The sequence below is a fragment of the Phalaenopsis equestris genome, unplaced genomic scaffold (assembly GCF_001263595.1).
Source record: "Phalaenopsis equestris unplaced genomic scaffold, ASM126359v1 Scaffold000002, whole genome shotgun sequence".
Classification (NCBI taxonomy): Eukaryota; Viridiplantae; Streptophyta; class Magnoliopsida; order Asparagales; family Orchidaceae; genus Phalaenopsis; species Phalaenopsis equestris.
Window position 1 is genome coordinate 69,991,744 of NW_018164444.1, and position 11,074 is coordinate 70,002,817.

The 11,074-nt window shown below is 32.6% G+C and overlaps 1 protein-coding gene across 1 annotated transcript in view; it reads left to right on the plus strand.

The window, feature by feature from the left end:
- The first annotated feature begins 441 nt into the window (after window positions 1-441).
- Window positions 442-11,074, plus strand: part of LOC110019900 (ABC transporter G family member 44-like) — an 11,105-nt gene continuing 472 nt past the window's right edge. Inside the window, 25 exon segments of the mRNA XM_020717770.1 lie at window positions 442-764; window positions 849-969; window positions 1,070-1,158; window positions 1,224-1,308; window positions 1,415-1,574; window positions 1,677-1,753; window positions 2,545-2,598; window positions 2,706-2,796; window positions 3,188-3,489; window positions 5,288-5,569; window positions 5,651-5,967; window positions 6,052-6,166; window positions 6,169-6,217; window positions 6,919-7,022; window positions 7,121-7,277; window positions 7,365-7,454; window positions 7,549-7,682; window positions 7,788-8,117; window positions 8,199-8,489; window positions 8,588-8,671; window positions 8,828-8,961; window positions 9,042-9,269; window positions 9,608-9,779; window positions 9,852-10,106; window positions 10,640-10,928. Coding sequence (XP_020573429.1) covers window positions 442-764; window positions 849-969; window positions 1,070-1,158; window positions 1,224-1,308; window positions 1,415-1,574; window positions 1,677-1,753; window positions 2,545-2,598; window positions 2,706-2,796; window positions 3,188-3,489; window positions 5,288-5,569; window positions 5,651-5,967; window positions 6,052-6,166; window positions 6,169-6,217; window positions 6,919-7,022; window positions 7,121-7,277; window positions 7,365-7,454; window positions 7,549-7,682; window positions 7,788-8,117; window positions 8,199-8,489; window positions 8,588-8,671; window positions 8,828-8,961; window positions 9,042-9,269; window positions 9,608-9,779; window positions 9,852-10,106; window positions 10,640-10,928 — 4,333 coding nt within the window.

Below are 11,074 nucleotides of genomic sequence, written 5' to 3' on the forward strand. Positions count from 1 at the left end.
TACCGCCACCACACTGCCGACCCAAATAGGCCCTAAGAGTCCTCTATAAGACTATTTTAAAGTATTCTTTCACATATTTTAAAAAGGATATCATATAAAGACGATCAATCTCTTTCTTTGTTTTATTTTTGGGTGGGGAGATGGACGTAGAATCGTTTACATGCATACCACCACATTCTAAGTTATTTACATATCTAAAGTTTAAACTTTACCCTTTACATTTATAACACCCAAATATTTTATATCATAATAAAAATATTAATATTGATTTTTAAAAAAATAAAAATAGATATTTTTAAGATGTCACATATATAAAAATAGAGGTTTAGGTGTTAGAAATGTAAATACATAGGAAAATCTACCCTTTTTTTTTGTTTAATTTTCCTGCTCCATTTAAACCAACTTTCCCCCTCCCTCCTCGTTCTGCAGAAAGAAGAGAAAATGGGCACTGTGGCTCCGTGCCCTGAGGGAGGCGGAAGCTTCTCTGCGTTATGGGCAAGCGGAGAGGACTCGATCTTCTCCAAATCTCCAAGCGAGAGAGGCGACAACGTGGAATCGGATTTGCGATGGGCAGCGCTGCAGAAGCTTCCGACCATGGACAGGGCGAGGATGGGAATTCTGAATGCTGAGGATGGGAAGCTGAAGGAGATCGATGTCAAGAACCTCAGCTATCAGGATATGAGAAAGCTGCTTGAGAGACTGGTGAAAGTTGTAGAAGCAAGCAATGAGAAGTTTCTTCTTAAGATCAAGGAAAGATTCGATAGGTATGGTCTGTGAATATAAAGCTCGAATTCGTTTTATGAGGCTTTTTTTTGTTGATTTCCAATGAAGCTTTGGTTGATTCACAGAGTTGGAATTCATTATCCAACAATCGAAGTCCGGTATGAGCTTCTAAATGTTGAGGCTCAAGTATATGTGGGGAGAAGAAACTTGCCTTCCTTTTTCAATTCAATTCTTAACACAGTTGAGGTATACCAAATGTTCATATCGGAGTTTTCGGACTACTTTAATTTAGAATGTGAGATGGATTTGTTATTCTTGGTTATGATTATTTTTTCATTGAATGTAGTTCTTAGCCAACTACCTTCATATAATTCCAAGCAAGAAGAGACCATTCACCATACTTCACGATGTTAGTGGAATCGTCAGGCCTCACAGGTATCAAAATGGCTATTGCTTTATATTTATCTAATGTGTTGCTAAGCTAAGTGTGGAATCTACAGGTTGACACTGCTTTTAGGGCCCCCGAGTTCAGGGAAGACTACATTATTCTTGGCTCTAACTGGGAAGCTAGGCTCGGATCTTAAGGTTTTGTAGTTTCTACAATAACTTTTAAGTCTAAGTTCGTAAATTTTTTATAATTCTTTGAAGCGTAAACCAATGAAAGCAAATATATTAAACAAAATTGAAGCAGGTTTCTGGAAATGTGACATATAATGGCCATACAATGGATGAGCTTGTGCCACAAAGAGCAACAGCTTATATAAGCCAGCATGATGTCCATTTGGGAGAGATGACAGTGAGAGAAACTCTTGAATTCTCTGCTAGATGTCAAGGGGTTGGCTTTCGTTTTGGTGATGAAAAATATCAAATCTGCATTATGAAAACGAAAAACTCATATACTTATATGGTTGAAGCATTTACTTAACCTGTTTATCTGTGTGTACTGCCTGCAGATATGTTAACCGAATTGCTGAGGAGGGAGAAGGCTGCAAATATCAAACCTGACTCTGATATAGATGTCTTCTTGAAGGTTAAATGAACAGTTTATTCATTATTAAATTTATTATTTCAGTCCATTTAAACAAAAATTCCTTCAGCATAGCATGAAGCTAACTTCTTGACATAAATAAAAAAAAAGTAAGTGTTAGATAGGTGCGGTGACAACGTTTCAACTTTATGACACAAATTTCAAAAAAAAAAATATAATAGTCGGAGATCTTTTAAATATAATAGTCGAAATCTTTTAAATTCATGATTTTTTCATATCTAAAATAGAGTGACGCATACTTGTATTCATGATGAACAAATTTGATTTTGAAGAAATTTGATCTTAAATAGATGAAGTTTCTCTCTCTAATTCCTTGAAACTTTCTGTATTTTCTGATGAAGAGAAATATACGGGGTGTGTTAGGTAGAGAGATGACTCATTCTCAAATTCATGCTATATTTAACCACCATCCATCAAGAGGGTTACTAACCAATAGGATTTATGATAATTTAATAAATTAATTGATTTTTATTAATAAAATCAATGATATAAGTTAGTAACGTTTATTTATTTTAGGGATTATATGAGTTACAAAAATAAATATCATAAGTTATCATAAATTATGACATAAATTATGAGTTAAGAAAATAAATAACTTAAGTTATCAAAATAAATATCATAAGTTGTCATAATTTATGACATAAGTTATGAGTTAAGAAAATTAATAACTTAAGTTATCAAAAATAAATCTCATAAGTTATTAAAATAAATGTGAGTCATAAATAAAAATATAACAGTAAGACTGAAATATTATTATGTGTCTGATTTTCTAGGCATCATCAATGGAAGGGAAAGAAACTGGTTTGATCACAGATTATATTATGAAGGTATTCTTTTTAATTTTATTGAGAAAATCACTACTTAAAAAATAAAGAAGAAAACCAGATATATGAAAATAAGAAAATATTTAGCTTTTTTTTTTTTTTGGTAACAGATTCTGGGATTGGAAAGTTGCGCTAATGTCATGGTTGGCAATGAAATGTTAAGAGGTATTTCTGGAGGAGAAAGAAAACGTGTCACCACAGGTAAATTAACTTGGGAGCCGTTTCGGTTCACTTTCTTTTATTTTTATTTTTAATTTTATTTTGTTTTGTTTATGTTTTGATTAGAAATAAAACTCATTTGATTGAAATGGTTGTGTTTAAAAAAACTCAACATGCAAAAGCTATTTTCAGTGCTTTCAAAAATAAGTTGATTTATTATTAAAAATTAGAAAATTAAAACATGTAAAAAATTCACTAAACAAATATGTTTTTTTAAAACAAAAGAAAAAATAAGAACAAAAACAGAAGATAAAATTGTCGTCAAATGAACCTTTAATTTCTCAACTCATTAAGCCATCGTTGTTATTGTGAATAGTAACGGATGCAAAATTTTATACTTAACAAATCTAAAAACAATGGCTTTATGACATAGGTGAGGTGATTGTTGGTCCAGCACAAGCATTATTCATGGATGAAATATCAACCGGACTTGATAGCTCTACAACCTTTCAGATAGTAAGGTCACTAAAACAAATTGTTAGCATTCTTGGGAGAACAATGTTGATCTCCCTGCTTCAGCCCGCTCCTGAGACTTATGAACTCTTTGACGACATAATTATCCTATCAGAAGGACATATTGTGTATCAAGGTCCACGTGAAGACGCACTTGAATTCTTTAAATTCATGGGATTTGAGTGCCCTGAGAGGAAGGGAGTTGCTGACTTCTTACAAGAAGTAAGTCCTATCAAGAACTTTGTTTTCAACTACATTTGTGTTTCTTTTCAAGCCACTCAATTGAATCTAGGGAAATTTACGTATTTAACACACAATTCTTATGTATTTAAATATCTCACGCCTAAATTTTCATATTTACATACAATAGCACTTTGTTGCTTTAAACTTATACATGAAAATGTGTATTTCACTTTTAAAAAGTGATAATAGTGTTATTTTTTATGTGATATTAAAGATTTGAGTCTTGTGTATAAGTATGAACTTTTAGGTACGAGATATATAAATACATAAGCTATTTATGTACATGCCTCTTGAATATATTATGAAAATTTATGTTTTTGTTGGTTTTAAGGTAGATGGTGTTTTCTTTGAGGTAATTTTATCTCGCTTTGAATGAGTTTGTTGAAGGTTGATTGACATAATCGTATATGATAAAACTATTAAAATTTTTAGAAAAGTTATATGGAGTTATTTCCCTTGAAATTGTATGTAAAATATGTAATGAAGAGGGAAAAGAAGAATAAGTGTATTAGGCTATTGGTAAAAGTTTTATTTTAGGAAAAAAAATAGCCATAAATTTTCCTATTAATGGTCATATGTAACTTAGGGAGATTATATTTAAAACTATATAGCATCCAAATATAAAAAGTTTCATTCAAGACTAGGCATATCTTTCGTCAATGCAGAAATTTTAAGGAAATAAATCGAGTTTTTGGCCATTAAATTTGATCACTAACCCACCAAGTGAATATAGTGTGAAGTGCTTTGAGTATGTATATGTAATTTTCACTTTAATTATTCTTCACCAATTCATTTGAAATTGAATAGGCTTCCTTTCCTTATGTATGCAAAAATATTCTTAAACCCTTTTTTTTCCTTCTAGTTCCTCTGACCTTACATTACATAAATTTGTGGGAGCTTATGGTTTAAGTTCAATAGTAAAAAAGCAAAATGCAAGAAGATGAGAAACCAAAACTTATAACTAGAGGTGTAAAAATTGACCTGGTACACCAATTTGATTGGAACTCAACACAACAAAATTGAGTTTGGATTGACGGTTAGGTTAAAATTCCTAACACATTTAATTTTTCTAGTTGGGCTGACCTACCAACCTAAAATTGACCCAAAAATGACCCGCTAACCTGAAATTGACCACAGATGGACTTCAATTTGACCTGAATAACTATTATGCTCTACGTTAAACGGGTTATACAGGTCAAGTTTAGGGTTAGTGGGTTGAAGTTGGGTTGGGTTTATATGGCTAGGTTCGGGTCAAGTTTCAGGTCGGGTCAATTTCGGTTCAGACTTGAACCTGACCCGCAAACCTATTTGAGCAACCCTTCTTATAACACCTACTTGAAGAAGTGGAAGACATCTCTTCTACAAGCATCTAAAAAACTTCGTCCTTCTTTCTCAACTTACACAACCCACACTTCTTATCTCTCCATTTTTTTGTGGTCATGGGATACAAAACCCTTCTTCTAAGTTTCTATTTATATTGATACAAAGATTGTGTTTTGCGACATCACATTTATTATAAAGTCCCACATAATATTACAAGAACTCTCAAGGTTAATAGCATATCTCACGATATCTCTCAAAGTAAATTGATATTGTACATATCTTTACATTGATACACAACTCCAAATATTTTCATTGCCTCAGGAAAAAAAAAAGGATTATTCAATGATTTCAGGATACATTCAACGTATATTTCAAAAATTTTATATGTAGAAGCTTTGCTCTGTACTTCCAATGTATACATATACATAAAGCAATTTTTTATTTTTCATGTCAGGTGACTTCCAAGAATGATCAGAAGCAGTATTGGGCACAACATGATAAACCGTATCAATATGTGCCAGTTAAGGAATTCTCAAAAAAATTTCACACATTTCATGTAGGAAAAAACCTTCGAAAAGAGCTATCTGTTCCTTTTGACAGGAACAAGAGTCACAGTGCTGCTTTAACGACCTCAAAGTTTGGTATCAGTGGAACTGAAATACTGAAAGCCTGTGCTGCAAGAGAGCTTCTTCTAATGAAAAGAAACTCCTTTGTTTATGCATTTAGAGCTTGTCAAGTAAGGCATTAGCTTAGAATTAAAACATCATTCTTTAATCCCAAAAAAATCAAATTCATGCCTCATTTCTTTGACTTTCAGATCATGGTTATGGCACTTGTCACAATGTCACTTCTCTGGAAGACCAAAATGCCTCACAGATCTATAAATGATGGACAGATTTACATTGGAGCTCTCTTTTTCTCTATTCTCACTCACTTGTTTAATGGCTTCTCTGAGCTTGCTTTAACCATTATTAAACTACCTGTCTACTTCAAGCAAAGGGACGCTCACTTCTATCCTTCATGGGCTTTTGCTTTACCAAATTGGATCTTAAATATGCCATTTTCATGCATTGAAGTTGCAATTTGGGTACTTCTCACTTACTTTACCATAGGATTTGATTCAAGTGCAGAAAGGTCAGGAATGCGCAACTTAAATAAAACTTTTGTGTTTTATTGGAGCTTTAATTTCTAGGTCTCAATATTTTTTTTTTGGTGCAGGTTTTTCAAACATTACCTTCTGCTGCTTCTTTTAAATCAAATGTCTTCTGGATTTTTTCGCTTCATAGCAGTACTTGGAAGGATTCTTGTTGTTGCGAATGTATTGGCAGCATACACGACACGACGCTGGTGATTTTAGTGTTGGGTGGATTCTTAATTTCATACGGTTCTTTTCATACTATTTAATATCTTTTAATTTCAATATTATAGTACAGATTATGTTCCAAATTAGGCATTCATCCATTTTATGTATTGCCATTTTGCTTCGAAGTATCTCCAGTTTAGTCCTGCAATTTTACAACATTAATCCTATTTTAGTCCCTCAATTATACAAAATTGATCTTAATTTAGTACTTGAGGCATCATTTTAGATTAATTTTGTAAAGTCGGGATACTAAATTAGAGAAATTTTATACTCTAAAACTAAATTTTCTACATACAAACAGTTAGGGGGATTATTTTGGAGTTTTCCTTAGTAGTGTTATAGGGAAATGCTGTGGAACAACCTAAAGGTTATTTTCATTAGTGTTATTTAACTTGAGTTAGAGATATGTTATTATTTCTAACATCCTCTAAATTTTAAGTTATGCCTCGATATAACAATCTAATCAAAAAGGATATTTTACTGTTATTTCAAAAGTTATACGCATTTTATTGATGTGCATTCTATGAAAATGCCCGTATTATACTTCATAACTGAGATGATACAATTTCAAAAAATGTGAGCTGTTTGATCATGATTCAATCATAATTAATTTGACATTTATATATATTTGTGAAGCTAATGATCAATAGATACTAGGTGCCATAAGGTTTCCCGTGTTATCATAGCAATTTCTTAATTACTCTGCCTCTTCATTTTGGCAGGGAAAGTGAAGAAATGGTGGTTATGGGGTTTTTGGGCATCACCAATAATGTACTCACAAAATGCTATTTCAGTAAATGAATTCTCAGGAAAGAGTTGGAGCCATGTAATATATTTGTCTATTAAACAAGTCATATAATCTCCTAATAGTGTGAGATATTATAGAAATTGTGTAATTAACCATGGTTCTTGAATTTGATGTAGATTTTACCTGGAACAAATGAAACACTTGGAATGGTTATCTTAAAGTCTAGAGGAATATTTCCAGAAGCAAATTGGTATTGGATTGGTGCTGGAGCTTTGCTCGGATATGGTCTCATATTCAACTTTCTTTTCATTGTTGCTCTATCTTATCTCAAATGTATGACTTTACATGATTTACATTAATCATATACTACAAATAAATCACATAATTTTCATCTGAAGTGTCTTATTTATAACCTTACAGCACTTGGGAAGGGCCAATCATTTGTAACTGAGGAGGTTTTGAGGGAGCGACAAAATAGCATATTTACAACATCTACTGTCCAATCAAGAGGTATGAACTACTCCAAAGTAAACATGTTTTGCACCACAGCCATATTACAATTATGCTTATGGAAAAATTAAAAAACTATTATGGTCTCATATAGAAAAAGAAGCTACAAGTTCAACAGAAGGAGGTGTTGAGGTTTCTGAGCCAATTTTAAAGAAAGGAATGGTGCTTCCATTTTTACCACATTGCATCACATTTGACAACATAAGTTATTCAGTGGACATTCCAAAGGTAAATTATAAATAAAAAAACTTCATAAATATGTCCATGTAAAGAAGTATACCAAACTACTATGTAAATAACTATTGATTTCAAATAATATGAAATTTTTTATAGGAAATGAGAGCACAAAGAATTGAGGATAAGTTGATGCTTCTAAATGGTGTGAGTGGTTGCTTCAGACCAGGAGTGCTTACTGCTCTAATGGGTATTAGTGGAGCAGGAAAGACTACTCTTATGGATGTACTTGCAGGCAGAAAAACCAAAGGATATATAACAGGAAGCATCACCATTTCTGGATATCCCAAGAGTCAAGAAACCTTTGCACGTGTTTCAGGATATTGTGAGCAAAATGATATCCACTCTCCAAATGTGACAGTTTATGAATCTCTTATTTACTCTGCATGGCTTCGGCTTCCCCCTGAAATTGATGCATCAACAAGAAAAGTGAGTTTAATATGTAGAAATTTGCTTATGTCATCTTCATTTCATTCATCTGAACAGTTTTTTCTTGTTTTTGGCTCATAGATGTTTGTTTATGAGGTGATGGAGCTTGTTGAGATGAGAGCATTACAAGATGCATTGGTTGGATTGCCTGGAATAAGTGGATTATCGACTGAGCAACGGAAGAGATTAACCATTGCTATTGAGCTCGTCGCAAATCCTTCAATAATATTCATGGATGAGCCAACCTCTGGGCTTGATGCTAGGTCGGCTGCTGTTGTAATGAGAACTGTTAGAAACACAGTTGACACAGGAAGGACAGTAGTGTGCACAATACACCAACCGAGTATCGAAATATTTGAATCCTTTGATGAGGCGAGTTGTCATACTTGTTGAACATGTTGTATACGGTTATTTATGAATATGCTTATGGCATAATTTTATAAAGTTCATATTTAATTTTTGAATCACAGCTTTTCCTGATGAAGTTAGGAGGTGAAGAGATATATTTTGGACCATTGGGGCACAAGTCTCATCAACTTATCAACTATTTTGAGGTAATTTTTTTTTTTAATATTTAAATGTTTGTCATCATAATTTGATGAAAATGCCTTGCACACAGCAAATGTGTTGTTTCTGGAGTTAATATTAGCTGGAGATATTCAAAATCTTTTATATTTATGCGTTTATTACTTGACTATTTAATTATCCAGAGCATCCAAGGCATCACAAAAATAACGGATAACTACAATCCTGCAACCTGGATGTTGGAAGTTGTAACATCATCACAGGAGGATGTATTAGGTGTCAATTTCAATGAAATTTACAAGAACTCTGAATTGTACAAGTAAAGCACCTGTCTAATCCTTCATTTAGTTCAAAGTGAAGCTCGTCACTAATCCATGTTTCTTAACTAATGTGTTCCAGGAAGAACAAAGCATTAATTATGGAACTAAACCAACCGTCTTTTGGATCAAGTGATTTATATTTTCCAACACAATATTCGCAGCCATTCCTAACCCAATGTATTGCATGCTTATGGAAACAAAACTTGTCATATTGGAGGAATCCTACCTATTCTGCTTTGAGATTTTTTTTCACCGTGATGATAGCCTTGATACTTGGTTCAATGTTCTGGAATCTTGGAAGTAAAAAGTAAGTTAACAAATATATTTTATCTTTGAAGATTTACATTCATACCACTCAATTCCTATGTATTTACATATATAACACCTAAACTTTAATTTTTACATACACGCCACCTTACCTATGCATGAAAAGGTGTATTTCACTTCTTAAATGTATCAACGGCGGTATTAATGTTGTGATATGAAAGCTTTTAGTGGTATAAATGTACGAAGTAAAATTTTGGTGTTAGATATGTAAATATGTAGCCATTGGGTGGCATGCACATAAAGGCCCCTTTTTTTATTAAACTTACATTAAATTGTTTATAATGATGGCTAGTAAGTTCACATATGATTTGGCTGCAGAGACACACAACAAGATTTGTTCAACGCCATGGGTTCCATGTTTGGATCTGTTTTTTTCATGGGGGCCTCATACTCTATTGCAGTACAACCAATTGTTGCTATTGAGCGCACTGTCTTCTATAGAGAAAGAGCTGCGGGAATGTACTCAGCATTTCCTTATGCTTTTGGACAAGTAAAGCCCTAATCACTTTCCTCTGCCATTTTGAACTTAGGGTACTAACATTTCTAATGTTGCAAATTTCAGATTGCAGTTGAGCTACCATATATCTTTGTTCAATCTCTAATATATTGCATTATTGTGTATTCGATGATTGGTTTTGAGTGGACAACAATGAAGTTCTTATGGTACCTCTACTTCACATTTTTCACGTTGCTATATTATACGTACTATGGCATGTTAGCTGTCGGCTTGACGCCAACCCAAACCTTCGCTTCCATTGTCTCTACTTTTTTCTTTGGAATGTGGAACCTCTTCTCAGGATTTATCATCCCCAAGATGGTATGTTCAAACAGTACCACTGCTTATTTGATTGCTTGTAATAGAAAATGTTTGGTAAAATAAAATGATTTTGCTTACAGAGTTCAAAATTAATGTAGAATTCTACTTGAACATGTAATAAAATGATAGAATATAGAAAATTTAAGCATTTTCTGAAACATTTTTTTTATCAACAAATGATCAATATCAAGATAACATGTTTCGGAAAATCATTTTGGTTTCTCTCTTTTGTTTATGAAAATTAATCATCATATTTGAGTGATTTGAGGATTTATTTTTATTTAGGGCCCCTTGGTTGATTTTGTTTCGACTTATTATGTGTGTTAAAATAAAATTACCTTACTTGAGATGTATGTGATGGATGAAAGCCATGTTGATTTCTACTTAAAATTCCTCATTTTATAAAATTTGTTTCCAACAAGCAACCAATTTTGTCATCACATTTCAATCAGTTGATGGAAGATAGTTTTTTTTTTTAATATGCTTTCTATTTATTTTATTAATTATATTTGTTGTTTTCGTTTGGTTTGCAGGCGATGCCAATTTGGTGGAGTTGGTTCTATTGGGTTTGTCCATTCTCATGGACTATATATGGATTGTTTGTGTCACAATATGGAAATGACCATAATTTGCTGGACACAAAACAGACCGTGGCAGAGTTCTTAAGTGATTACTTTGGATTTAAGCATGATTTTTTGTTAGTGGTAGCAGTTATGATAGTCTTCTTTGCAATGCTATTTGCTTTCTTATTTGGTTTTGCAATCAAAGTTCTAAATTTCCAAAGCAGATGATGTCTTTTTGTAGTGAAAAGAAAGGAATCGTGTAATAGTAACTTCAAATTTCAAAGTCATTATTATAAAATATATTCTATCAAGTTCTTTGTTTTTTTCTTTTCAAATTTTCGCTGTCTGCATGTGCTTATATATATTCATATATTCTACTGAGAATATGCAAGTTATTTTTCCCTA